This window comes from Syngnathus typhle, linkage group LG22 (genome assembly GCF_033458585.1).
Source record: "Syngnathus typhle isolate RoL2023-S1 ecotype Sweden linkage group LG22, RoL_Styp_1.0, whole genome shotgun sequence".
NCBI classification, from domain to species: Eukaryota; Metazoa; Chordata; class Actinopteri; order Syngnathiformes; family Syngnathidae; genus Syngnathus; species Syngnathus typhle.
In genome coordinates, this window is record NC_083759.1 from 1,610,302 (window position 1) to 1,637,164 (window position 26,863).

The window sequence follows — 26,863 nt, forward strand, 5'->3', positions numbered from 1 at the left end:
GGTTTACAACCAGGCTGTTTGTTGTTGACAAAACACACGCTGTCGCTAACAAGTTGGATTAGGGCTGATGGTTTCAAAGTCGGGTTTCTAGGCAGGTTATGCGTTTCAAATTTGATTTAGTTTCAAGAGAGAATTAACATTTTTTTTGAACGATATTACATTTTTATCTTTTAACAATACACTAGGGGTCGCTGTTGTCCTATAATGCATGCAAATGAGTCATGAGATTGTTTGCCTTTGAGTCGAAAGAAAGGCTGGGACGTGAATTTGTATAAAAAATATAACCTTTTTATTTCCAGCTACAAAGCGAAACATGTAACAATTTGTCACATTGCTCAATAAAATATTAAAAAATACTGTCGTCCAAACAAAAAACCCACTATTGATACATTTTGGAAAAAGCACACAACAAACACAGCTTTTAAATTAACTTACACTGTACAAATATATACACCATTTACACGTTTCTGCTTGGAATGAACTAACAATTCTTCCAGTCTAGTAATCTTTCTCAGTGCCGTGGTCACTCACGCCCACTTGCGTCCGGACGGAAACGCTGACCTTTGGACAGGGCCCACGTTGAGGCCTGTGCTAACACACACACATTCACACAAACACACGCACGAAAGGGAACAGTGGCCCGGCTGTGGTGGGCTCCATTCACCCGTCTGGGCGGGGGAGTCATTACCCGCCTCATTGAGAGGGGAGGTCAAGACAAAAAAAAAAAATGGACGGAGCGTGTTGTCCACATTATTACTAGTGCAGGAATCTCTCCCAGGGACAGCAAAGTGCACCAAGCTGCACGGACAAATACACGCGACACTAAAAGTGGGCGTGGCTACTCTGACAAAGCAAGCACAAAAACAAGGCTTGTGTATATACGAAGAGAGCTGCGAGATGAGTTCTGTTTTCAAGTGACAAAGCGGGCGTGGGCCCTTTCCCGGCCGGGCCTCCCTCACGCCATGTCGCCCATCATCTTCTTGTAGTAGACGGACTCAAAGATGTCGTTCTCACCGGGGCAGTTGTGGTGGCAGGCGCACGATTTGATGAACATCATGTGCTTCTTCATGACCTGCCCGTCAGGGCACTTGAACTCCATGGGCAGCGTGGTGGTTCGGTGGGGGGTGCAGCAGCGGCCGTCCAGGCACACGCCGCAGAACTTGGGGCGGTACGACTTGGTGGTGGTGCAGCCCGAGATCTCAAACTTCATGGGCTTGGACAGGCGAGGTGTGCGGATGCACTTTTTCCCTTTCTGAGAAAGCAAAAAAATAGATTCAATTTGGAATCAATGTTGACCGTTATATAAGACATGACTGACTCATTTGATGAGAGGTTGCAAAAAATCACAAAGATGGCCTTTGGAATGGAGTACTGACCCGGATGCTCTGCTCCAGATGGGACTCGCAGGGGCGCACCATACACAAGCGGCTTTGCTTCTCCAGGCGGCACTCGCGATTGTCGTTGGTGACACGGGTGGAGACGCCCAAGCCGCAGGTCTTGGAGCAGGCGCTCCATTCGGTGGTCTGAACCAAGCAGTTCTCCCTCATCGTGGACAGATCGGGACCGTAGGTCTCCTCTTCGCGGTAAGCTGCTCGCAACCAAACAGGAGGGAAAACAGCCAGATTAGCCGACGGCGCGCAAACAGGAAGCGGCTCAGGCGGGATCGGATCAACCGAGACTCACCGGGTAAGACGGAGCCCATGAAGGTGTTTGCGCGCTGCGGGGCATCGCACACCCACTCCTCGCAACACTTGCCGGGCACCTTGACGCGTCTGGGCGCCGGGCAGTCGGGGCTGGGCAGGCGCACGTTCATGGCGCACAGGGGCACGCAGCCCACTGCCCCGTCCAGGCAGGTGCACTGGTACTTGCAGCTGCTCTGGAAGCTCTCGCCGCTTCTATACACCATTCCTCCAAACACGCAGGTGGCGCCCTCTCGTGCTGCAAACGCAAACATCATCCCATTGGTCAAATAAAACATGGCGAAAGGCAAGTGGAATAAATGGAAGGTTGGCAAAGAAAAGTCGAATCAACTTAAAATGGGGTCATTTGGACCTGCCACACTTTAAATAAAACGTTTGTGCATCATCTTCTCGAGTTGCTTGATGAGCTCGTCTCACCTGTGCACACTCCGATGCGTCGATTGATGGGCGAGCCAAAGTCGCAGTAGAGGCCCTTGTGGGTGTCGCAGGCGTCCCTCTCGGTGCACAGCTCTCCCATCTGCTTGGCGCACACCCGGCAGCAGCCGCAGCCGTCGGGCACCAGGCTCACGCCGGGGGCGCACTCGGGGGGCGTGGAGGGGCACGAGCACGAGCCGCCGCACTCCTGACCGGCAGCCTGAAGGCGACATACGTGCGTCAAACATACGAACGGTCGAAGGAACGAGTGAATGAAAATAGTAAAAAGTCTTACCAGGGTCCAGATCAGGGCGCACACAAAAGGCAGCAATGTCACTTTCTTCATGGCGGGCATCTTGGATGGCATAAAAAGTTTCTTCTTTCAGCTGAGTAAGTCTTCCTTTTTTTCCTTGATCGAGTTGATCTCTTGTCGGCGTCTCCTCGCTTCTGGAGGTAAAAGCTAGACTTTAGCTCGGGTCGATCTCGCTCTGAGTTCTAGCGGCAGCGCGCCGCCGCCTTTATAGCGCTCGGCCCTCGGCGGAGAAACGTCACCGTCGGGGGAAGGCGGGAGGCCGGGGGGGCAGCCCTGGATAAACATGGACATACTTGGCATTCTTTCCTGGCTTCCTGACCCCCACTCCAGACATCCCACATTCCTGCCGTCTGAACGCAAGGAGGAGGAGGAAGACGACGAGGAGGAGGCTGGGCTAGCCAAACAACAGCCGGCTCACTCTCTCTAAACTCTCGCTCATCTGGAACAGGAAGTCTGCTCAGAGGAGGCCCGGGACCCCACACTGGGAATTCCTCAAGTCTGACTTCACAAATACAAAGCCTATAAATATGAATTTTCAAAAGAGGCGGCCACATGAAAAGGCAGAAACGAGCATGAATGAATGAACAAGAAGGGGCGGGGGAGGAAAAACTCAGGGGGGTTTGGAGAGCCATCAAAAAGGTGGACTTGGACTCTAGGACGGTGCGGTTTGCGTCTGGAGGGATTTTTGTCAGCCCGCGTCATGGTTAAGATGGCTGACGTGTGAATTGCGTCGTTCTATCATTCCGACCCGCTCGCAGGCGGTTTGGGACGTCTGCGCTATCGCTCTGCGGTCCCAATAACGGCTACAGAGAATCTTTGAAGTCTCACATGAGAGCCATTTCCACTCATAGTGGCCGCTAATGATCTCGCCTTGTCCTACTTTAAAAAATGATCAAGGCCTGATGTCATATTTAACTCACTGGCCGTTACTAATAAAAAGACTCCTTTCAAAGCATTCAAACCAAAACCATAAATAGGATTAACATTCCCGTACGTGCATGTTTTTTTCCTTTTTACGTGCGGTCCACTTCAAAAGTGCCTCGTCAGTGTATTAGCTGACAGAAAAAGTATGTTTGGTACAAGATGAACTTTTGGAAGTTCTGTTTTTCAGCTCGCCTCAGTCAGGACAATTGGCGGGCCAGGGAGGAATTTAAGTGAAAATGCAGCCGCGGCGAGACGAGACCAGGCGAGGACGTACAGTACAGTACAGCGAGGCCGTATTGTCGGGAATAACTTTCCTTGTTCTCGGCTCACCTGCCTAATGAGCTTTGGTGCGACTTGAGAAGACCAGGTGCAGAGTGTACCCGGGCCAGGTTTTAGTAGTACTTGAGGAAAAAGGCTAGACAGGGGTTTGTGTATTTTGTTTTTAGGTGTGGGGTGGGGGGGATCACACACCAGGCTAGACTCTTATGAAAGACAGGCCTGCTCCGTGGCCAGCCAGCCGACCGGCCAGCTAGCACATCGGAAATGAGAGAAAAAAAAGAAACCTGGAGCTGCAGGAATGTGTGAGGAGAGCCAGCAGACAGTCTTGTTACTATTTGCAGGAAGCGTTGCCATATAAGGGCGTCTGCTCCTTCCCTAATATGGCGATGTTCTCTCTTTCTACACTGGATGGGCACAGAAGGAAGACAAAAAGCCGAGGATATCGGACGGAAGCAGATGCCGTCGAAAACATGTCAGCTGTTACGTGCAAAGTTCAGCATGCGATAATCTCGTCGGTTTAAAGGAACACGACACATCGCTGTGAGCATTGTTTGAATTTTCGTGGAGCTCTGTACAAGTAATAATTCTTCAAAGTGCTGAGAGCAGCAAATAATCGGCGCAAAGGTTGCTCCCCCCCGAGTCTAGATCATCGTGTGACGTCACCGCGCTGGCTAAATGTAGCCGGCACCCGTGAAGTCGACAGGTGGTGCCATGCCAGGAGGTGGGGGGGGAGTCGGTTGATGAAAAAAAGGGTGGAAAGTGCACCTCTTGTTCCCCTGAGTGGGTGCTTCCATCACGACACGCTCGGTGATGTCATCAATGACGCCGTCACTACAGAAAGACTTCTGTGTTGCGGCCTGGGCATTTCGAGGCTTTCCCACTTTTCATATCAGCATGATTTTATTTTTTGTCCAATCAGAATTCAGAATGCCCTTCTAAGTGTGTTCCTATGTCAATCTAATCTGTCCAGGACAAAATGAGAATGCTGACTTCAGTATTGCACGTACAGTCAAGGGTACGAGCAAAATGTTTCAAGTGTCCTGGAACGAACCGTGCCGGGCCCGAGAGACGTCGAGAAAGTCCGACGCGTCTCCACATTTTATCAGCTCCCGGGTCGGCTTTGAGCTATATATTACGTTAGCGGCGGTTGGCGGGCCCTCAGAGGAATGTTCCCGCGGCCTTGGTCAAAAGCTGCCGCGCCGCTGCGTCAATTCTCAAAATGGCTTTACCTGCCGTCGTACTTTTCTGAACTCTCGCGGTTGTAAACAAGACGGCGGAATGCGGCCGTGACACATAACACTTACGCAGGCGACATAAGTTCACACTTGTTGCTAGGTAGATTTACTCGGCTGCCAATGTTTCAGGGTCATTATCAAAATTTGTCTCCAGCCGGAAGCGGCATTGAAGGAGTCGCTCAATATTCGTCACGCTTATCTCGAGGCGCCGCACTGTCACGAAGGCCAACGATTAATTCCAAACTGTTGACAGATGACAAACACTCAACGAGGATGGAAAGTAATAACAGAGGAGCGGAGTTGAGTGATTGGTTCAGCTTATAATAATGTCGAGGGAGGTGTTGGTGGGCAGATGAATTGTCAAGATGGAAACGGTGTCTATTTAAAGGCTCACCGGCTGGAAAAACATCCAGACTGGAAACATGCATGAGACCCCAGCCGCCGTCTTTTTATTTTCTTCTTTGGGCTGCGTTTTGAATTACGCCACTTTAATGGACGGCGATATATTATATACCCCAAGCATCTCCATTCCGCCGGGACGTAACTTGGACGCTCGGCGCATTTTTGGGAGCAATGCTTCCTCATTAATCATTTAGCTAGGCACATTTTTTGAGGGAAAGGGCAAAGGGGGGGCTTTTTGTTGCCAACTAACAAGGGAGGCGATATCACTTACACCACCATACTGAACAAAGTGTCTTTCACAAGCTCCAGATTTTTTCAAAACAAGCCATGAAAACTAAATCCAGCAAACCCTCAAGTTAATAGCGAGATTACAATTTTTTTTTAAAGCAATCAGTTTTCACGGCCCGGCCCCCCACAGGGCAACCAAAACCGTGACGTGACCTGCAATGAAAACCAGCACGACCCCCACAACCCCCTGCCACCCCCCTGAAGGCGTCCCGCAGGTGGACACTAGCAATAGACGCAGAAGGCATGGCAACACGTGGACAACAACATGAAGGGGATTAGCTGCTAAGGCACACTGGAAACTTCTGTTTTAGCATCGGCGCTGCAGACAGCGGGACGACAATCTGGTCCTCTTTCAACAAACACCTCAGCTGCTGCCGTCAGGTGGTCCCCGTCGTGTGGGTCCCGGACGGACCCGTTGCCTGTTCCACTGACCTTTCTTTCGGGTTTCTTAACCGAGACGCCGCGTGGAGCGCGTAATACTTCCTCTCCTGGACCTCACACGCGCAAGAAACCATTGGAAGCGTCCCGCTGTTTTCAAACTTAAACATGGAAAACGAGGTCACCCGGTGTCTGTGACCCCCGCCAGAAGGTTTCTAAATATAGCAAAAGGTCGATCCCGCACACGTTGCCACCCACAGATGCACTGTCATCTCTCAAGGGCCAACACATTCTTTTCAGGGTTGCTATGCTATTTTCACCATAGGAAATAATGGAAAAAAACTACAGTGGTCTAAGGTGGTCCATAATTCTTTTTTGGACTTACTGGAATGCTCTTGAATGTGGTAAAGGAGAGCCATAGTTGAAGCAAGCAGTAAAACACAAATGTGAACAGAGTCACGCTAGGGGCTGCTGTGTGCCCCAGCTCACATCAAACACTCACACCAAAACTTTTGTTATGATCGATTCAACTAGGAGTCAACGTTTTGTAACTATTTTCATCTGGCCTTGGCGGTGGCACCTTTCACACATTTTGGGTCGGTGCCAGACTCTACTACAAACGCATAGGGCATATTTACAGTTGGGCTGGTTTCAAAGCGATCAACTGGGCTGCCAGTTTGCAGCCTTGGCAGCTCCGGTAAATTGACTCAGCTTGCGGCGATGTGGACCACATCCGAGCACGCGGCCGTTTGAAGCAAATGCATATTGCTGCTTTAAAGGCGGCCGCTTCCCAGCAAGAACATGGAGCCCCCCGTCCTCGCCTTAGCCTGGCGCGCGAGCGACTGCATAGCTGAGCTAATTAGCTTCCTGTAAGGGCCTTGGATGAAAACACGGCCTTAAATCACTCGGCGCTGCTTTTGTCTTTGCGGCTGCCAAGGTCAATGTTGACGTTCAAACGGGCTGCTTTTTCACAGGTGTTTTCGATCGAGGCCGTGCCAACGCTTCCACCTTAACATTCCTCAAATATCAAAGGCGTTGTTTTTTTCTGTCATCGCAGCTTTCATGTCGCCTTCGCCCAGCGTTGAGTAGTCGGAGCGGCGTTAGCTTCGACCTCAGAGTGGACGTGCTAATTACTGACAAGCTGTTTTGCGCGATTTGACCCACAGTGAGCACGGAGGAAGTTGCAACCGCAAGTCGGAATGTATTATTATGGAAGCCCGCCGATGCCGGACGAGGGTACATTCGAGGTTCGAGTGTTTAGATTATCGCGTCCAAGGTCCAGCGTTGCGCTGGAGCCCATTATTAAGTTGCCCTCGCAACAATGGAAATGGAAAGTGACCACATGACTTCGTTTCTCTTTGGGAGCGCAAAAAGGATTGGGCTTGATGACCTCAGTCGACAAGTGACCACGCAGCCTCTTCCATTAATTTCAAAGTGGAAAGGCACCACTAAAGATATTGTTTTAAAAATGTTTTAAATTTATTGTCTTGGACGTATGTGGAAGTCATTCATCTACGCGGGTAACATTGAATCAAACTGAAACCGGCGTTCCCATGCTATGTTATAATTGGTTCCAGATACAGTATGATTTTTTTTTTGTTTGTTTTAACAGCAGAGTGCCTAAGAAGGACCCCTCCCTGTCTGGGCTTTTCCCTCGTGTAAGTGTGAGCTGCAAGGCCAAACACTCACGCTCAACCTGGATCGCCACCTCGGGCCGTCCGAGTCACCGCTCTCGTCCGACCCGGGAGGTCACGGCGGGTCACCTCTTCGGGGGGACTCTGTGAAAACATTTCATTGTATGACTGACTACTCGATTCTTGGTCATTGTTTACTAACAACAAAAAGCATGGAGTGACCTCAAGTCTATTTTTTACACATGGATCTCCAGCTACATAAATTCAATATGGTTCAAGGTAACAGAGTGTTCTTTTCTGCATCCGAAGCGTCTGCTGCGGACTGGCAGTGGAAAAATAACTTTGGAGCCATCACGGCGGCCCTCGGAACAACACGGAACGAGACGGACGGCGGATTCCTCAGCAAGGTGAGGGGGAAGTGATGACGCAGGACGGCGGCGGCGCTCAGCTCGCTGTCAAAAGTTTCACACGCCTATCCGACCTCGAGGGCACTCACGACATGAGCTAATATGTCGTACCGAGGTGGTAAACGAGTAGGGGGTGACCCATTTTGTCCATGTGGGGATGTTTACGCATGACACACCACTACAGAGGATAAAAATCCTAATTTGAATCATCACCAAAATATACGACGACTATTACATTTGCTTCAAATCGCTAGCTATGCTACATGAAGCTAAAAATTGTGTTCAAGTAAAGACTACTTGGCTTGTCCACTATTAGCTCATGAATCCATCAGCACCCGAGAAGGTGGCGCCGAGGAAGGAACAAAGTTCTAATTTGCTGAATCAACAGAATATTTTGGGGTTAACAGTAAGGTCGCTGGATATTGTATAACTCCGTTGTTGCCATATAGCTCAAAGTACATTTTTAGCCAAAGCAGTTTAAACCCAATCCGTGCCAAAAGACATTAATCAGCCGCGCCTCGTACGTCTAAAGTGAGAACTTGGGGCTTTGGAGCCAAAGTCCCCGGCGTCCGAAAACATCACGCTCATGGTATAGCTGGAATGATTGAGAAGCGCGGTGCGAGCGTTACGCAACGCCGAGGTGTTGTGTGACGCCGCGTGAATGCCAGGCCTTGTCTGCCTCGGCCGGTTTGCGCGTCTCAACCGCTAGCTTTTCGCTCAAAGCCTAGCTTGTCTGCAGAGGACCTGTTCTCACGCCTTTACACTTCGATAATTGACACTAGCCAACAACTAGCCCGACTGGTTTTCCCCCCACTTATGTGTCAAAAATTCTGCTGGCTTTTTTGAAAGTCCGCAGTCAATTCAAAGTCTGCAGTGTCTCGGGCGGCGTTAAGCACATCGAGCTCAAAGTCGAGCGTATTCTGGTCCGATCACGCTGGCAGGTATGTTTGCTTTATTGCCCCTGGCAGGACGGCCGTGCAGCGTTCGTCAGCCGCCTATGTTTACGCAGGTGCGGCCCAATTGCGCCTTTATACTGTATGTGGCATTTGACTGGGCCGGGCCCAGCGAAGGCATTTCCTCAGCTTACTGGAAATGGAGCAGTAAAGGGTTAGAAACATGTCACACGAGGGGGAGAAATATTTAAGTGGCAGGAGCTAGATGGACACGGGTGTCATTTAATATCGTTTCTGAACATTTAGCTAGAGCTAAGATTTCTTATTTGGGGCCTGTTATTGGTTTCAGAATTTGACCGGCCAAGTGGAGTTGACTTGTTTGAAGCGTCGGCATGTTCACATGTTTTTAATTGGCCGGCGATGTGATGCTGTCAGAGGGATCGCTCATCTCAAAAATATGCACACGAGTCATTTTTCTGGAAATTCTGTGTCATCCTTTGCCGTGCTTTTAGAAGAAACTATGACATAAACGTGATGATGATTTGCCAGACATTCTTCTACAAAACATGGATAGAGCAAAGTCTAAGGTGCTTGTCCAGTCAGCAACGATGGCGTTAGCATTAGCAACTGCAGATGTTTGATTTGACTTTTTGAAATTGTGAGACTCTTTGGACCCAACATGGCCTTCAACTATCACAACACGACCGTTGTGGTTAAATAAACCCTGCCCCAGTCAGTGTTCAGTTTAACATGCTGCCGAACGTATGGATAAGGCAAAAGTCGATGAGCTACTGGACAAAGAACAAGCGTATACATTTTGCCTTGATCTTTCATCTTGGCCGCGTTTGCCACACAAACGAGCTTCCAGGGGGCCCGAGATGTACACAAGCTAAAAGTCGACGGGCCGCTATGTACGCGCCACTTGAAAAGCTTGTCAACTTTGGCCCTCGCCCTCTAAATGAGCCGATGCTCAATGAGGCGCACTGTTGCGGACGCAAACACAGATGCGCGCCTTAAAACGCGCTGGGCCGGCCGGGTTGAGAAATTTGAAAGAAAACAAACAGGATTCCTGAGCGCTGCGCTGTGGCGCGAGGCCGCTGGACGCCGGCACAAAGAGGGACCTGTTCGGCGCCGCGTTCCGTCCTTCCAGCGAACAGAACGGAGGTTCTGCGACGCTGTTGACCTAAGCTACTTTAGAATGTTTGCGCAATCGTTTTCTGACCGCTTGATTAAAAATATCGTTTGATGGTCCCTGCCCCGAGCGAGGGGCAGTTCAGACCGGTCTGATCGAGAGCCACGCGAACAACACGGCCACTCATCAACGTGGAAAAGTCAGCCACAGGCAAACGTTTGAGGGCCCGCGTCCCGCTTGGCTTTTTTAAATTATATAATACGAGAAATGTCTGTCACGCCGCTCAACGCGCCAACAGCGTTCCAGCATGTCATCGGCGGATGGAGACGTCAGTCAGTCGATGCGACATTTGCTCCAGACGCAAACAGATGGATAACCTCGTTCGTAATTTCCAATTTCCATATTCAGGATGCCAAACATTTCCTCTTCCGTGACTGCCGTGTGAAGTCGGCATAAGCTAAAACCGTCAAGCTGTTTGCTGACTGTTCCAATATGCATTGCGTAATGCTTGTTTCCAACAAGTGATCCACGATTTTTAGGGAAACCTATTAAATAAAATATCGCTGTAGCGCCATCTAGTGGACTCTTGGCACCAACGAACTATGTTGATGTAACGTGAGGAACTCCTTTTGGTCAAGCCTTAGCATCTATAGGCAATAGTATGATAAAAATGTCATTAAGGCCCCCCCCAAAAAATCGAGTAGCTGTAGCTGGTATCGGCAGCCTCCGCAAGTACCCGATAACACATTTTTGTTGAACTACTAGTCACAAGATAGTTTGCATAGACGAGCTAATACTAAAGGTACTTTATTACTTCATAGTCAGCCGGCTGTACCATTTTTCTTAGTGCAGACAAAAAAAGATGTTGGCGGGTGTTTGTGGCTTCTTCTTTTTTTGTCCTCGCAAAAAAGAAGACTATTTGTTTGGTTTCTTGACCGAGTCAAACGGAAAGTAGAATCAGACATAGAACAACACTATAAACGGCCCACTCACATTCACACGAGACGCTGCATGCCTCCGCCAAGGCCAACCTGAGCAAAAAAAACAAACCCTAATAAAAATCTCGCCAAGCGCAGGACCGAAAGAGCAAAACATTCAAGTGGACATAAAGCCAAATTTCCAAGCTGAAAATGCTTTGTAAGTGGGAGTCAGTCAGGTATGCGCGAAAGTTTGTGTTGCTAAACGAGAGGCATGTGCGGCTGGCAAATAAGAGAAGGATATATTAGGGCCCACCGTAAAAAGAAAAGTCCATATTAAGAGCCTTGCCTGTTGTGGCGCAAGATTTATAACTTGCAGGGGTCACACTAAACAGTCCACAGCAGAAAAAAAAACAATAATGCCCAGTGACCGGGTCCTGCTTTAAGATGATTTTTTTTTTTTTTTAATCTTACCGGAATACACAAAATACTAACACTCGCTGATCCTTACCAGAAGTCATGTTTACACAAATAGCTACTGTGAATTCATTCATTAAGCCTAGCCAGAAGCAACTTAAACCTATGCCAAAAATGAATCTCATTCACAAGTATTTTCTTAGTAACTATTTCTCACGTTTTACTGTTGTACTGCATTTTAATTTTAATATTTAGAAAAATTCAATTATGATTTTTTTTTTTTCATTTTCTCATGTTCCAAACAGAGCATCCGCGCACGTCAGTCTGAGAAAGGGAAAAATGTCGTCCAAGCTTCCACAAGGTGTGACGAACATCTCATGCCGCTGCGAGTAAACGCCGCTTCCTCACCCCGCCACCCGCTGTCCCGTTTGCCAATCTCTGCCTCCTCCCCATTTAACCTCTGACCCGGCCGGACGGGCCGCTCCGAGACGCTCTTTCACTTGTTAGCTTTGTCCGACTCAGATGTCAAACTACCTTGAGCGAACGCAGAGAAAAAGTGTGATGCAACTACAGTGTCAATACCGGCTGCTATTTAACACAATAACAAAGAGCAAAAATTTGCTGTGCGTGTACCTGCATGTGTGGTCCGACCACATCCTTTTTTTTTTTTTCTTCATCGCAAGAACAACACGGCCACCTGCGAGCTACCGCCATGGTTCCTTCCCACCAACGGCGAGGTTGGTCACGCAGGTTGCAACGCGAGTGGCGTCACGCGAGGTCATGTTGGTCTCCCCGCAATTCTCCTCCATGGTTACGCCACTCTCTGCAAATATAGGAGGCCCGTTTCAACCCAGATGACATTTAAACTCGCAAACTGATTATTTGAAGACCTTTTTGTTGCCACATGAAAAAAAAAAAAAACACCGGCCTTGCGGGATGGAAGTTGTTAACCCAAAACTGAGGATACGCTCAGAGATGGGAATTCACCCAAAATGGCTACTGGCAGACTTTCTGTACAATTTCGTACAAGTACACTCAAGTGTATTTTGGCTTAAAAGTGCCACTTTGAAGCGGCTTGAACATCCAGTCACATCCCTCGCGACCTGGCAGGCTACTTCCTATTGAGGAAAACATCAATATTTGGTAAAAGAAGCCCAACAGAAGCCTCTGGAGCAGCCACAACGCTTCTGTGGGCCCATGCTGACCTTCAACATCTTTAACTTTGTGTACACGCTGCCATTGCCAGCTGTAGCTCATCTGTATTTATGAGCAAATATTTCTTTTGGGGAAGCGAGAGTACATGACAGAGAAAAAATATTTTGGAAGTCAAAGTTGGCATTCCTGGGCCACCGCGAGGAATTCTGAGGATGCAGGTACATCAACAACTGGGATTTATTGGGAGGCTGATGCACTAATGGAATAAATGCACGCTCAAGTTAACGGTTTCTGCAGGCTTTCATTAATAACGTCTAAAAATAGAACCGTTTGGACATCTGGGTCTTCATTACAACTGCTGGCAAGTTGCAATGCAATGAAAGAAAAGAAGAAAGGCACCTATTAAAATACAGCCATTAAATTTCAAAAGGAATAATGAGAAAAACGGATGAAGGGTTTTTTTTTGGTGTCCTAGATCAATGCCTTAGACGGGCTAATGAAAATAGCATCATAATGCACCATAGGCCTTCATAGCACCATGTTGTTATTCAACTACTGCCCCCTGGTGGGAGGAACACCCATCACCACTCGATGCTATCATAACATTGCCATAGTGTACATAAACATGTGGTTTTCAAAAAATAAAAGAGGGGAGGCAAAAGTGACAAATGTGTCACTTCTACTGTTGCGATGACATCAGCGGAGCAAAGTTTAATTTCCATTAATCATGGAAATAAGCATCATTCCTTACCTTCACACCTGCGTGAACGTGAGCCGGTCCTCAGCAGGGCAACTGTCAAACCATGGCGTCATCATCATCGTCGTCATGGGAATGATTCGTTTGGCAAATTCTGTAATGAGCACTCAGTGATACACAACAAGTTGGGCTTTGACATTTTTTTAAAGTTGCACTAAATCCTCAAAAGAACATTCCTTCCTTTTGAGTAGCAAATGAATCTGGAACGTCATGGATTGTTTAAGGTGAACGATTAAACTGCTCAAACTGTACACCTTGTTAAGTCTCTCGGGGAAAAAGTACGTCGTAGGAAAAATGCGCTGGGCTCTTTGCAGCAACTCGCTACATTCCAAAAGAAGCGGCAGTCGCACCTCCTGGCGGTCCACATGATGTATTCACACCTGGACGGGTCGGCCAAAGCTTCTTCCATAGCTGTGCCCGTGCCAAGGCAACATTTTCTTCCCGGCCGTCACCAACCTGTTACTTCCACCTCGCCGCCAGCCAAGGACGCAATGACTCGCCTGGCGTTTACGAGTCCCACTGATCTCATCTCCCAACGTGGCAGCCTGTTTCCAGCGCCAAGATGACGCACGGCATTAGTACTAAACGGTTGTTTCGATTTTAACCCAAAACTTCAAGCCCACATTCAACTTTTGTACATTTATCATATATTGTCACATCAAATTGACTGTCAATGCCTGGTGAACAACAGTGTTCCACAAGGTTCCGTTACTAGCTCTTTTTTTTTTTTAAGTGTATGGATTTCAATCTGTTAAATTTGTTCAAATATTTGCTGAGAAGTGTTCAAAATGAAATAGGCCATCAGCCAACAGTTACGTTTTTGCTGACTTGAGTAGTCTCGGAAATCAGGACGTGCCGCGTGGACACCATTGACAAGTTGACCTTGTGCAACACAGTTCAATAATTGTAATGATGCATGTAGTGCAAGTTTAAAATAAATGCAGTATATATATATATATATATATGAAGACAACAAATTACCTGACCATGTTCTTCATTTGGTGCTCTTGTACTGGCGGCGTCACGGCAGCTCAATTTGCATACCATTCCAATAACGACTCACTCCGCTATGATAAGATATATTTAATAGATTGGGCACATGGGAGGCAGCACATTTGTCATTTACAAAAAAATATATACATGCACATTTTGATCTGTTATTTACTCACCATGTTGTGATGACTGTTTTTAGCTTCCTTCATATCAACAAGAAAAAGCAACTTCATGTTAAGCGTCTCACTCCACAATATAACCTTCTTGAGAAATCTTAACTTAAAACCATGCTAAGTTAATTTTTGTTTAGAAATTAGCTGAGTTTAGCCAAATTGTGGAATAATAGCACTAACTGTGAGGATTGCACATAGAATGGTTGCCAACAAAATTAGACCCACCTGCACAAAGTCATTGGAATGAAAATAAAAGAGCTTCATGAAAAATCTTGCTTTTGCCCATATGGCAAGATTTGGTGAATCTGTTGTTGTGTCTGGCAATGTTCATTACCGCCACCTTAAGGCCTGAAGTGGAACACCATTGTCAGGTTTATTTTTAGTGCCGCACCACCGGTGCCATTCCAGTTCATCAGTGACAGAAATGTTTGCTTCAGCTCTTATCGCATTGACTCCGACTCGCTGGTGTGTGCATACCCAATCGAGTGGCCGTTGAGCTTTTACATTTCTTGGCAGCAGGAGCCGACGTGAAGCGTCGGTAGGGGTGCGAAGTAGGAGGACTCACTGCTTGGAGGCGCCCCAGATGATGAGGCCGACGACGACGGCAACGACGACCAGGATTAAAATCAGGATGCAGATCTTCTTCCGAGAGCTCCGCTTGAAAGAAAAAAAAAAGATGAATAATGTTGCGAGGGAACTCTTGCTAGACAGGGAGCTTACAGGGTCATCGACCGTGTTGCGCAATGCTTTTTTTTTTTTTTTTTCTTTGAACACTTCTAGCTCATCTAATAACCCGTAGCTTATCTCTTTTACCTGATAGTCGGCAGCACGTGCAAGCTGCTGCGTGGCACTCTGGACGTTCACATCTGCACTCTCCACATTGGCCTCTATACTGTCTGCAGAGGACACATAGGGTCAGGAAAGGGGAGCTGATCAATTTGCTTCTGTAGGATCTATTTCATCTATTTACATCTGGGTGGACGCACAACTTTGATGTTTCCGTGCTTCCTCCCGCATAAAAAGCATACATATTAGGTTTGCTGAAACTCTTAATGGGCCATAAGAACGAATGTGGTTGTTTGTGTAACTGGCCTTTCACCTAATTGTAGTGGGGACAGGCTCCAGCTCAAACATGACGCAAATATGGACAAATGCTACAAATAAATAAATAAATAAATAAATAAATAAATAAATAAAATAAGTAAAAACAATCCATGATAAAAACAAATTAAAATAAATACAAATCCTCATTTAACCATGATATAATTAAAATAAATGGTGCTTACCAATCATGTCGCCTTGATCGTGCACCATCGTCCCAAGGTCCTTGAAGATGTCATTGATGTCTGTGATGTCTGACTGCAAACCAGAAAATGACCAAGTTCAACACGCAATGCTCATACTGACTGTCGAGTATTTGTGTTTGACGTGTTGGACACCTCCAGCTGCCTGATGGCTGACTCTCTCTCCTGGATCAACCGGAGATCATCCTCGCTGACGGCCTCATCCTGGTCCTGCACCTGCAGGTCACTGCAGCAATGCAAGTTTATTGTCATTTTTGGCTGAAATTTTAAAGTAGAACTGACAAATTTGCTATTGTGTTTTAAAAATGATATTTTCTCCTCTTTATTGAGAATGCATTTAGGTATTCAGAGGGTTCTTGAATGGAAACAAAACCTCGATGGAGTTCAAATAAACAAATGCGCTACCTTGGGAAAGGGGTGACACTTCCATAATGAGTCTCAGGCTGGCCACCCTACAGAAAAAGGTAAACAGGATCACAAAATGAGCAAACATGAGAACCTCTGCCACCAGTGCCAAACAGCAGCAGTGACAGCACGAGAGGAAATGCCAACGGCCGCCATGCAGACTGGGGCTTTTCCTCACCGCAACGAGGCACATTTGCTGGTCCTATCTACTCACCGACACCTTGGAGCTGGCTCTGACTCGGGCCACAAACTCTCGTTCTTTGTCGGCCGCCAACCGCTGCGTCTTCTGAAAGGTGTTCAACGCCGCCGAGAAGTCGTTGAGCAAACGCTCTTTTTGAATCTTTCTCTGCCTCTGAAAAATGGCATTTTGTAAGCCAAAGTATTTCTCTTCAGAAAATAAGAGCCAGTACCTGGTCTGCGCCCACAGGAAGCGCGCTGAACTCCTTCATGAGCCGGTCCGTCTCCTTGGCGAGCTGGTTACCTTGTTGCTGGTTCTGCTGCCTGGCGACCAGTCAAGACAGTCACAGTCAAGAGTTTTCATCCCTAAAACTTGACCGAGCATCGCATGAACTCACAGCGTCACTTGCAGCTGGTTGCTGTCCTGATCGGTTCCAAGCAGTGACAGCGCCCTCTGTAGCTCGGAAGCTGCACATAATTGTCAGGAACATGATATGATGTGGGTTTAATGCGACTGTCAGATGATGTCATTCAAGTCAAATGTGTGCGTTTGTATTACTCAGCAGGGTGAGTCTCTGGATGTTGGAGCTAATGATTTGAACCAAAGCATTAGGCTCCTCCGGAAAACCAGCCTGGTAGGCCATGATGGAGAACTGGATGGAGAGACAGTAGTAGAAAAAAGACACGTTGTTGTACTTCTTGAAATAAGTCAAATTTATTCAAAAACGAGCGCCCAGCTTTACTATTTCAATGCTCCAAAACAGATGGAGTGGTGACATGCGGAAATGAGCCTCAGGGATGGCTAAAAACAAGAGGGCGGACGTTCCATGGATGACTTGTTTTCGACGTCCGTTTATGCCAAACGCTCAACCGATTAGCACGTCGATTTCTAGGACTTACGAAGCCATGTTATAGTAAATCATTTTTTTAGGTTACCGACATTTTAAAATGTGAATTCATCAGGGAAAAACACCCCCCAAAGACATTCGTGCTCATTCCTCGTCTCTAAGCACCAGCCCCGCCCATTCCAAGTAGACGACAACTTTAAGTCCTATGTACAAATTCAGTGTTACATAAAAGGTTGTGTTTAGATGGGAGAAAGAGCGAAAGGGTGTTTAAAAGTTTGACTAACCTTAGCGGTGGTTGAGGAGGAGAGTTGCGTCGGGACACTTCCTGATGTCGACCCGCCTCGGCACGTGACGTAAGGGCCCCGTGACAAATCACGAGTAGATGGAAAAAGGTTTTAAAATATATATCTATTGTTTAATTTATATGTTTTAAACGCACTGAATAAAATGTGGGGGTAATAACATAAAATGAGGACGATTGTGCTCTTGAAATAAATGTAGGTGACGGATACACTGGCTGGCTACTTCCTGGTGTCGTCACGCCCCGTACGTGACGTCATTTGAGCGCGCTGTAACGCTATAAAAAATATAAACGTTTTGCTTTTGAACGCACTTAATAGAAGAGAGAAAAACATGTTTTCGTTTCCAGGGATAATTTTGTTAGCCTTAATATTATATACATGTGCGTATTGAGTATCCCCGTACAATGCCAAACAAATTTGAGTGACTTTACTGAATGAATTTCAGTGGTGATCATCACACACAATAACACAATAACAACATTTTTAAATTATTTTTCTTTAAATTCTGGGAAAAAAGTACCTCACTGTGTTGTTGTTTTTTGGACACACATGCAGTCACATGGCATAGACACTGGTTTGCACAATACTTGGTCTATAGTATACATTGTACATCTTCATACATGCTACAGGATTATGGTCTTTTGAAATGGTAACATAATGCAGAGGAAAAAAAATGTTAGCTTTAGTGTGACCCCCTTGTAACAAATTTGCACACATTTCAACAATAATACATTTTCCAAATATGCCACAGCCACTTTTGAGTCACTATTTGATACCAACGCAAATAGAAATCCCCATGGAAAGTCAAACGTGACGTTTGTGTAATCTAGAGTAGTCAACTGAACTTCTATTTCTAGCCATGCCAATGATAGGGTCAACTCTTTAGCAGAGATTAAAAAAAGAAACTTAATCGTGTCAAACTGATCTACTGCCACAGGAGTAGCAAAGACTTAGTTCAGGCTCATCCAGTACAGAATGTCCACTGATGTCAATAGTCATGAACTCTTTGTCCAAACAGCCCTTATCTCACTGTCAGGTCCACTGACCCACACGTCACATGGCCCGACATGTGCGATAACATCTGCGAGACGAGTACAAAAGCTTGCATCGCCGCTGTCGGTCCAGTGTCTTCTGCTCTCGACCATCCTTCAGCCATGCAGCGTCTCACGGCCTCCTGCCTCCTTCTGGTTCTGGCGGCGTCCGCCGCCTACTCGGCCGTCATCCTGGACAACGGCGCGCCCATCATGTGGTCCCAGACGGCGGCGCAGATGAGCGACTTGCCGGTGCAGGAAGGCATCGTGACCCCTAACCCGTGGAACTTCCTGCACCGCATGAGCTTGTACAGGCTGATGATCGCCAGCACGGACTCCTTCATGGGCTCCATGGGCGCCGGTGCTACTGAGAGTCCCCTCTGGGGCCTGCCTCTGCAGTTTGGATGGATGCAGACCTCAGGTGGGCTTACAAAGACGATCCTCCTTTTTCACAATGCCTTATCCAGAATCATTCGCAGATGAAGGCTCAGACAACCCAAACGGACCAACCATCGATTAAGCAAAAAGATCATTTCCCATGAACCTAATTTCTGCACTGCACTCTCCAGGCCGTCTGGCTGACCCAACCGGCGCCACAACGTGCGGGCTGGCAAGCGGAGATACCATGTGCATCTCACCCCAGAGCTGGTGGGGCTGTAAGTAACGACTCGGATGCATGACGACAAGCGAAACGTACCCGAATGATAAACGGTTTTCTGGGTCATCCAGGCGTCAACCACTTTGTGTCTGTCCTGCCCTTCCTGTCCGCCGCCCAGCAGGGATTCTTCGGTCAAGGAGTCCAGGTATACTTTCAAACCTATATCATCAAGAATTACCTTTATCGGTTCGTTAAAGCGTGAGATTTTGCCTACACTGCTAGGTCCAGATGCAAGGATCCGATGCCACAGTGGGCTACTGCACCACTTACGCCGAGTGCGCGACAAGCTACCCCGATGTGATGACTCAGTGGGACGCTTTCTTCCAGGTAGGTTGCGGATGTGTTAGAATAAGATTCAATTTGAAGGGCGGGGTCTCACTCTGTGGCGTGTCTGCACGTCCGAAGGGCCTGAAGGCCTCCACGGCCTCCCCCCTGCCCGAGAACGAGAAGAAAGACTCCATCCTTGGTCTCTACTGGGCCGCACACATGGCTTCGCTGAATGCCGCCTCAGCCTGCAGTGCCAAGTAAATCACAAGCTCCAATAAGAGCCGAACAAATTCCTAAGTGCAATGCTGACTCCAATTCCTTCCCGACATTCAGGCAGACCTTTTATTCCGCCCCTGAGGTGAACTTCGCCTCCAGCTGGCTCAGCTCGGCCGACTACGTGTCGGCGGCCAATTTCCAGTCCTCCCTGGAGAAGTCTGTCACGTTCCTCACACCGTTGCCGGGACGCATCCTGCAGGCGGGTGAAGGGCTGGCTTACTCCATTTGCTTCCGTTCTTCTTGTAAAACTTTTTTTTTTTATTTGGCTCGATGAAAAGGAGACCGACCAAGCACCCAACATAGCTGACATGACTCAGGAGGAGAACCACACGCTGAGCATCTTCTCCTGGATGAAGAACATGAACACCGTGCTGGGTATGCATTTTTCAACTTTGACCTCTACTAACCTGCGAGCCTTTTGACTAACTGTGGCGTTGCAGGCGGGTCGCTGGTGCGCATGTGGCGCAGCGCCATGTGCTCGGTGACCACCCGAGAGAAGGGCAGTGAGATGCTGGAGCAGCTCCTCCTCAATCCCACCTTCGCCACCTCCTCCTTCCTGTCCATCATCACCGGCATGGCCACAAGCTGCTGAGGGGACCATGAAAAACACCAACTGAGCATGTGTTTCACATCTGCTTTTTTATTTTTTTTTATTTTTTTACAGCTAACAAAATACAGCAGTTGGATGTCATCCTTTTATCAAACAATAATAAAAAAAAAAAGGTCATAAAAGTGTGTGCTATCATTATCAACACCACGTTGTGTATATTAAATATTATATAAGATCATTATTGGTGGCTGTTTAGTGAGCAAATTAGCAATTGTATATATATTTTTTTATTTTTAAGAGTTCTAATTGAATTATCAACCGATGTGCAAAAAATTATTCATGCCAATTCATACTAATTATTTTAAACTAGTTTCACGTACAAATACTTCAAAAATAGACAAAACAATATTCAAGTACACGATCGATTTTTGGATCATTTGGTTCATAGTTTTACCGCATTTTGTGTTGAATTTTAAATGTGTCTTACCTTTCGTTGTTGATGAAGTCTCTCGCTTGACTGTAAAAGTTCTAATTTTCTTCTTTGAGCGTCCAAAAATTCACTCCATCTAAATAGAGATCATTCCAAGCAAACAAACTCAATATTTTGACATGCATGAGGTTACTGCGTATTTTTTGGCCCCCTGACATTTTCCAGAGCGTGTATTTAATGATCTTGTGATATTCTTCTTGTAAAAAGTTTTAAAATGAAAAAAAATAACAATCGGTGTTAACATATTGATTTTATTGCAATGATTCCTTTTATGCAAATAGAACTACACAGCCATTGAAATTATTATCTTGGTTTAAATCTCATTTTATAAATCAAAATGGGTAGAAAATGTGACGCTGTGATTCGCTATCTCATACTGTAAATCATTGACAAAATGGGATACATAAATAAAATGCAAGCAACACAATAAGAGAATTTTTAAGAGATGGAGAGAGTCAAAGTCACTAAGAAGAACGGTCGCTCCCCAAAAGGAGGTTGGCGCTTCAGCCTTGCCGCAGTTTGTGGAGTTTCTGGGACACGTTCTCCAGCTCAGACTTGATGGCGGCGAGGTTTTCTACTTCTGGGTCCTGATGACATCACAACAAATTTGGAATATTTTAACATGTAGATGAAAACAAGATTTGAATTGATCTTACGTCCGACTTCCTTGCAGCGCTGCCGTCCTCCTCCTCCGGCGTCCTCCGAGAGATCATCTGCAACTCCTTTTCCTCTGGACTGCGATTCCTTGTCTTCTTCTCCTTACTCCGCCTCTTCACCTCCTCTTCCTCTGAGACCTCCTTGGAATGATGGGGGGCTTCCTTCTGCCCATCCTTCTCCACAGCTTTGAATTTCCTTCGAAGCAAAGTCCCTTTGCTCCTCTTCTTCATCCCCTCCTCTTCATCCTCCTCTTCAGCAAATCTCTTGTCCTCCTCCTCCTCTTTGGATGTATTTATTCTCTTTTCTTCTGATTCTGAGAAAACAGATGTAATGTTCACAGTCTTGTGCGCAACGTTTTGACCTTTTCAACAAACTATTTTGTTGAACGCACACGCTTTTTAATTTGTGTCAATGAAATTCCTCATCAAGTTTTGTGTGTAGCATACCTTCATGGTCCTCTTCCTCACGCTCGTCATCCTCTTCCCTCTTCTCGGCTGCCGTCCAAATTCCGCCGTGTTCACCTCCCTCGTCGTCCTCCTCTTCTGACCTCCTTGGTTCCTGGGAGAGGATGGAACGCTCGCCGAGACCTCCGAGCGCGTTTAACATGGCTTCATCTTGAGTGAAATTCAATTGTGAGAGAGTGAAATTGATTGATGATTGTGTATGGATAATAAACCAAGCTACCTTGGGTGGCGACATCTTGCAGCTCCTTCAGGAAATCGTAGCGGCGAAGGAGCATCAGGAGGCGCTTGTCTGGAATACGTGCACACAAATGCAACAACTTGCAGCAAATCAAGTTATCAGAATTATTAAGTACGCCTGAAAAACAAATACCTGTCCTCAAGGTGTGCAGACATTCCTGGCTGACAGGAAGTGGGCGTGGCCTGGACAGCACATCTGCCAGTGCCTCCACTACACATTCCATCACCTGAGATGATACAAAAACGTTTTTTCTTTTTTCAAAAGTGTCCAACTTGGATGTAAATTGAGAGAGGGGGAGCGGAACTTAGAGGGAGAGAATGTGAGCGTATGTAGAGAAACGTCAAGGTTCAATCAGCTTGATTAATTTTAGCCCTCTAAATAAACCGACACCCCCCCCCAGTGGACAATTCACTTAATGGAGTTGTATCACTGTGTGTGTGTTGCACCCCGGAGGACAAATGATTAGGTCCGCATACACCTTGCAATTACAGTATCGTTAAAATGACAAAATACTGCGCAATAATTATGAATGGATACAAGAAAACGGAACAGGGGTACCTAATGAAGTGACCATTACTGTGCACTTCACGTTCGTGAATGTAATTGAAATCTGACATTTTTCTACCTTGACGTCGTCATCCTCCAGCACACTCGGAGTCACCGGCAACAATAAAACTGTCACAAAAAATGGGTACAAATTAATTGCATAATTGTAATTATAATCATGCGAATTTTAAAACATATCGTATCTCACCGCTTTTGACGAGGAGAGTCAGCGTCAGCAACGCAATCATGTTTGAAGAAAAAAAAAAAAGAAATCGGGAGCGCAAAATGTCGCCGGAAGTAGACGCTTATTTGGCTAAATTGGATCTCAAAATGATATTTGTTGGATTAGGAACGAATCACGTCGGTGTTTGCAATAATATCTGAACGTCCTCCAGCGGGTATGGCTCCGACGTCGTCGCTCTTTGCCTCTCCGCTCGACAGCTCCTCAAACATCCATTCCGCTATTTATAAGAAAGATGCTGGTCCGGATGTGACGTCAGACCGACAGCATTGCACCTGCTCTTGCCACCATCTTGGTAAGGGCGTGGATAGCAGTAACCATTAACCATAAAATGAAAAACAATGTTAATGGTCACTACACTACCTGTCTGGTAACCTAAACCCAGAGCAATATTGAACCATCAATTCTAAAAAGTACATTGTTAGCTTCATTGTTGTGTCCAAGTGTCCAGTAAGCATAATTACTCATTAGTTACTGACATTAAAAGCGAGCTGTTTGCTCAGCTTCGAACATCACAGAGGAGCCGAGCGTCGCTTGTTTTTTTTTTTCTTCTTCTTCTCCTTCCTGGCAGACAAAAGACGGTGGTCTCGTCCGTGTTTGCCTTGCATGAGGCAACCGGGCCCTGTTGTTTAAACATGAATATTGTTTTCTTTGAAGCTCATAATAAGACCTTTATGTAAGCCAGCAGGCACAAAGAGTTAGACAATGCGGTTGCAGGTGCACCGTGTTTGGAGCCAGCCGCATATATCAGATGATAAAGCTCACATTTACAATACTAATCTAGCAAACAAGGAACCTGAGAGCAGGTCACAATACAGACATCATAGCTCTGGGAATCAGTCAGTCAGAATATTAAACAAAAGTCACATGTTCATTTTAGTCATGATCATTTTATATCATTTTGACAACAGTCGTGCGTGTGTGTTTTACAGTGTATCGATGTTCATTTAAAAACAAACAACAGTCACGATAGTAGAGCTTCATAAATACGTTATATTCGGATTCAAAGATTCTTTACAAGTCACAAACAACTTAAAAACATTAAAAGGTAGAGTTGGAAAAAAAAATGGTTACAGCAATTTGGGGAAAAAAAGGTCCTCCTTCTTCAATATGATCTTTCCGTTAACAGTGCGAAAAGACTTACTTTCAATGAAGTTGTCATCATCTGCTCGGGACGAGTCCTACAAAAAAAACGGACCCCCGATCGCCACCAGGACAGACAGCAGGGAGTAGACGAGCTCCGTCGGCGCCATGTGGGGTCCGGAACATTGACCGGACCTGGCCAAAGGGGGTCGAGTGAAGATGTACGGATGCTCCTGTGACACCACAAACAGAAAATCTCACTCAGTGAAGTTTATTAGAAGCCTCGCCAGGTCTATGAAGCCTCACCGTGGGTGGGCAGACGAGGGTGATGGGGTCTGAAAAACTGTTCACCACCGTCTTCCCCCCCTCAGGCTGAAACTGTGCACACAGAAGCATGGAGCGATGCTTTTAAAGTCACAATAATAGGAATAGTGACCCAAATGTATGACAATCATGAGATTGTTGACCATGTTGTTCCACAGGCCCTTGGCTAGCTCCTCGTGGCCTTTGATGGTGAAGTGGAAGCAGTCATGGGTGAAGAAGCTCATGTCGATCTTGCCGCTCTGCTTGGAGAGACCGGCCAATCAGAAAGCGGAAAGGCAATTCCACGCATGATGAGGTTACGGCGTTGCGATGTGGGTTACGGGAAGGCGAGGAGGATCGGCTTGTTTTAAAAACGGCTGCAGGACCACGGCAAAATCGTCCCTGAAGAAGCGATCGGCGAGTAGCAACGCCTCCAGTCGTCTCTGTGGAAGGAAGTCAACCCGGACGCTGTTGTCGGTTTCACTTCGGAGCATAAAATTCAGTTCATCACTATCAGACCAGCAATAAAGTCTCAAGAAGTCGTCAGCTATTTTAGTCAGAAGTTTTGGTTGTACCTGAAACTCCAGATTGATTTCCACCAGCTCACGTAGCTCAGCAGACTCGCCCCCTGGTTCAATCAGACACGAGCAGAAGGAGCTGAAGTGGATTCAAGTCAGATTAGACCGTTAGCTGGAAACAAGTCTTGGTTTCAAACTAAAATAAACTGCAGACAAATGTGAAATTTGGTTTGATGCCACTCACCGCTGGAGAAGGCAGCCCGGCGTGGGCTTGTGCACCTCCCTGAGCGTCTGCATGGGAAGAATCTGCACAACGTTAACAATCATGCGAGGAACCTAAAAAAAAAAAAAAAAAAAGACCTTCAGGACCTGTTTGAATCTTATGAACATTTCAAAAACAGAACGCTTTATCTTTCATTGACCTCATTCATGAGCATTTCCAACGAGACGGTCATGTAATGAATGAAGTTCTCGGCAGAGAAGAGAGCCTTTGAAGGAAAAACAGAAAATTCGGAATAGTTTGATTAGATATTGTGACTCGTGTATGGATAACACCAGAAAGAAGACGCACCTTGTCTTTGCAATAGTCACAGATATCATTCATGCCCATGAGGATGGTCAGAAGCTTCCAGTCCTTCTTAAAGTTCAAACCCTGGAGGGAGACAAGCATCTGCTGTCCCAATACTTTTGACCACCAACCAACACAGCCCATTGTGTCTTACCTCAAAACTTCTAAGCGTGTCAATCAAGTGTCTCGTCTGGCCGGGGAGATTGCTAGCACGGAAAAAAAGGGGGGGGGGGAATTATTTGCCGTTGCCATGGAAACCGACACGGCGGACATAACATACAAGGTGTTGTGTCCAGTCACGGCCAGGTTGAGGCCCGTTTCCCTGAGGTGGCCCTCCATGCCGTGAAGCGTTTTCCCCCGGGCGGGGCCCAGAAGGTTGGGATTGAAAAGTTTGATAATGTCTGACAAACATGAGAACGGGAAGTCAGTGTTGAAAAAGAAAAAAGTGATTAAAAATAACTTACTGGGCAGAGTAATGACGTCTTCATATGAGCCATAACCGCCAATGCTAGAAGACGACAGACGTGATTTATTTTAGGGCGTCATTTTTTAAATGTCATTTTTGCTGCCCGCCGTACCTCCAGGAAACATGACGGAACTCGATGGGGATACCCAGGACGGTGGTGGCGTTGGCGCCAATGGCCGTCTGCACGAAAAGGAACAAAAAATGCCGGTGTACCTAATGAAATGGCCCAGGGAGCATAGAAAACAAAAACAGGAAGTGCACCTACCGTGAGCGAGTCGCCCAAGGCGGCCACCGCTTTGATATCGCCTGCCTTCACCAACTCCACTAGGAAGGGAGATGAAGAAGATCATGCAGTGTGTGTGTGTGTGTGTGTGTGTATGAGAGAGCCAGCGACCCACCTGAAGAAGGGGCTGAAGGTGAGGGGCTCATATCAGGACACAGGAAAGCTGGATGCTTGAAACCGATTGGACGAGTTTTCTCTGGGAACTCCTGAAGAGACGTTGTTGTTGTTATCAAATGTGACATAGCAACAACAAGATTTTGTTTTGACCCATTAATCATTAAAAGTGAGAACAGAAATTTAAATACAGTACCGTATTGAGTTCTTCCTTGCTGTAGTGTCGTGTTCCCTCTTCATACTTCCGTCGCCAGTTGTCACCTGAGAAATGAAAAGATTTGATAAGTGGAAAAATAAGAGTAAAACAAAATACACACACCAGCAGCAGCACCACAACACAGGGTTTCCAGCACTTTACCTTTGACACAGCGGGGCACCAGCAGACACGTCGCCACGGCAACGCAAAGCCACCCCATAGTAGTAGTGGTGTGCAACGGGGGCAAAGTCGGTCAGTGGGGCACCCCTGCAAGCGAGTCACTATCGCACTTTCAGCATTTTAGCACCGAGGCCCCGCCCACTGAGGGATGACTGACACCTACTTGGGTCCAATTGGAAGCCTCGCTTTCCGCACTACATCTGCTTTCCTTGAATGTTTATTATTTTTAAGCACATCGGAAATAATTGCCGAGATTGAAAAAAATACAAATAAAAACTAATTTCCAG

The 26,863-nt window shown here is 46.7% G+C and overlaps 5 protein-coding genes and 2 long non-coding RNA genes across 7 annotated transcripts; 2 read left to right on the forward strand and 5 right to left on the reverse strand.

Annotated features, from left to right (window-relative positions):
• Positions 1-266: 266 nt before the first annotated feature.
• On the reverse strand, positions 267-2,620 carry ccn2a (cellular communication network factor 2a). Its single transcript, XM_061270508.1, has 5 exons — positions 2,410-2,620; positions 2,118-2,334; positions 1,684-1,938; positions 1,377-1,588; positions 267-1,252 (listed from the first exon to the last, which is right to left on the reverse strand). The coding sequence occupies exons 1-5, from the start codon at positions 2,479-2,481 to the stop codon at positions 956-958; spliced, it is 1,053 nt and encodes a 350-aa protein (XP_061126492.1). The 5' UTR covers positions 2,482-2,620; the 3' UTR covers positions 267-955.
• A 2,873-nt stretch (positions 2,621-5,493) lies between these two features.
• On the forward strand, positions 5,494-12,773 carry LOC133146629 (uncharacterized). Its single transcript, XR_009711394.1, has 4 exons — positions 5,494-5,936; positions 7,546-7,729; positions 7,877-7,974; positions 11,639-12,773. It is a non-coding gene; the product is annotated as an uncharacterized LOC133146629 (long non-coding RNA).
• On the reverse strand, positions 5,745-14,220 carry LOC133146628 (uncharacterized). The gene is made up of 4 exons (XR_009711393.1): positions 13,240-14,220; positions 11,967-12,156; positions 10,993-11,030; positions 5,745-7,711 (listed from the first exon to the last, which is right to left on the reverse strand). It is a non-coding gene; the product is annotated as an uncharacterized LOC133146628 (long non-coding RNA).
• A 93-nt stretch (positions 14,221-14,313) lies between these two features.
• Positions 14,314-17,588, reverse strand: stx7l (syntaxin 7-like). The gene is made up of 10 exons (XM_061270516.1): positions 17,430-17,588; positions 16,857-16,950; positions 16,696-16,765; positions 16,531-16,621; positions 16,335-16,472; positions 16,121-16,167; positions 15,851-15,941; positions 15,698-15,770; positions 15,225-15,307; positions 14,314-15,068 (listed from the first exon to the last, which is right to left on the reverse strand). The coding sequence occupies exons 2-10, from the start codon at positions 16,939-16,941 to the stop codon at positions 14,973-14,975; spliced, it is 774 nt and encodes a 257-aa protein (XP_061126500.1). The 5' UTR covers positions 16,942-16,950; positions 17,430-17,588; the 3' UTR covers positions 14,314-14,972.
• Positions 17,589-18,499: 911 nt separating this feature from the next.
• LOC133146612 (protein LEG1 homolog) lies at positions 18,500-20,403 on the forward strand. The gene is made up of 8 exons (XM_061270507.1): positions 18,500-18,899; positions 19,048-19,134; positions 19,208-19,281; positions 19,359-19,463; positions 19,542-19,660; positions 19,737-19,878; positions 19,958-20,054; positions 20,120-20,403. Exons 1-8 carry the CDS (start codon positions 18,515-18,517, stop codon positions 20,269-20,271), a joined length of 1,161 nt encoding a protein of 386 aa, XP_061126491.1. The 5' UTR covers positions 18,500-18,514; the 3' UTR covers positions 20,272-20,403.
• A 547-nt stretch (positions 20,404-20,950) lies between these two features.
• chga (chromogranin A) lies at positions 20,951-23,083 on the reverse strand. Its single transcript, XM_061270515.1, has 7 exons — positions 22,833-23,083; positions 22,704-22,753; positions 22,211-22,304; positions 22,061-22,129; positions 21,823-21,990; positions 21,376-21,689; positions 20,951-21,306 (listed from the first exon to the last, which is right to left on the reverse strand). Exons 1-7 carry the CDS (start codon positions 22,870-22,872, stop codon positions 21,223-21,225), a joined length of 819 nt encoding a protein of 272 aa, XP_061126499.1. The 5' UTR covers positions 22,873-23,083; the 3' UTR covers positions 20,951-21,222.
• A 652-nt stretch (positions 23,084-23,735) lies between these two features.
• si:dkey-177p2.18 (phospholipase B1, membrane-associated) lies at positions 23,736-26,691 on the reverse strand. Its single transcript, XM_061270504.1, has 16 exons — positions 26,559-26,691; positions 26,397-26,461; positions 26,202-26,292; positions 26,069-26,127; positions 25,916-25,983; positions 25,802-25,845; positions 25,618-25,738; positions 25,492-25,543; positions 25,341-25,421; positions 25,192-25,257; positions 25,014-25,105; positions 24,827-24,908; positions 24,593-24,694; positions 24,416-24,511; positions 24,255-24,326; positions 23,736-24,181 (listed from the first exon to the last, which is right to left on the reverse strand). Exons 1-16 carry the CDS (start codon positions 26,614-26,616, stop codon positions 24,047-24,049), a joined length of 1,284 nt encoding a protein of 427 aa, XP_061126488.1. The 5' UTR covers positions 26,617-26,691; the 3' UTR covers positions 23,736-24,046.
• Between the last annotated feature and the right edge of the window lie 172 nt (positions 26,692-26,863).

Bases quoted from the DNA above. Each gene is read 5' to 3' on its own strand.
- ccn2a (XM_061270508.1), bottom strand. From the start codon at position 2,481: ATGCCATCCAAGATGCCCGCCATGAAGAAAGTGACATTGCTGCCTTTT. The intron at 1,939-2,117 runs GTGAGACGAGCT...TTGCGTTTGCAG, and splicing joins ACGCATCGGAGTGTGCACAG to CACGAGAGGGCGCCACCTGC. The intron at 1,589-1,683 runs GTGAGTCTCGGT...GGTTGCGAGCAG, and splicing joins CATGGGCTCCGTCTTACCCG to CTTACCGCGAAGAGGAGACC.
- stx7l (XM_061270516.1), bottom strand. From the start codon at position 16,941: ATGGCCTACCAGGCTGGTTTTCCGGAGGAGCCTAATGCTTTGGTTCAA. The intron at 16,622-16,695 runs GTGAGTTCATGC...ACTGGTCGCCAG, and splicing joins AACCAGCTGCAAGTGACGCT to GCAGCAGAACCAGCAACAAG. The intron at 16,168-16,334 runs GTGAGTAGATAG...CTTTTTCTGTAG, and splicing joins GAGCCAGCTCCAAGGTGTCG to GGTGGCCAGCCTGAGACTCA.
- LOC133146612 (XM_061270507.1), top strand. From the start codon at position 18,515: ATGTGCGATAACATCTGCGAGACGAGTACAAAAGCTTGCATCGCCGCT. The intron at 19,135-19,207 runs GTAAGTAACGAC...TGGGTCATCCAG, and splicing joins ACCCCAGAGCTGGTGGGGCT to GCGTCAACCACTTTGTGTCT. The intron at 19,464-19,541 runs GTAGGTTGCGGA...GCACGTCCGAAG, and splicing joins AGTGGGACGCTTTCTTCCAG to GGCCTGAAGGCCTCCACGGC.
- chga (XM_061270515.1), bottom strand. From the start codon at position 22,872: ATGATTGCGTTGCTGACGCTGACTCTCCTCGTCAAAAGCG. The intron at 21,690-21,822 runs GTATGCTACACA...CTGTTTTCTCAG, and splicing joins TGAGGAAGAGGACCATGAAG to AATCAGAAGAAAAGAGAATA. The intron at 21,307-21,375 runs GTAAGATCAATT...TGATGTCATCAG, and splicing joins GCGCTGCAAGGAAGTCGGAC to GACCCAGAAGTAGAAAACCT.
- si:dkey-177p2.18 (XM_061270504.1), bottom strand. From the start codon at position 26,616: ATGGGGTGGCTTTGCGTTGCCGTGGCGACGTGTCTGCTGGTGCCCCGC. The intron at 25,258-25,340 runs GTGCGTCTTCTT...TTTCCTTCAAAG, and splicing joins GTGACTATTGCAAAGACAAG to GCTCTCTTCTCTGCCGAGAA. The intron at 24,909-25,013 runs GTGAGTGGCATC...AATCCACTTCAG, and splicing joins CCGGGCTGCCTTCTCCAGCG to CTCCTTCTGCTCGTGTCTGA.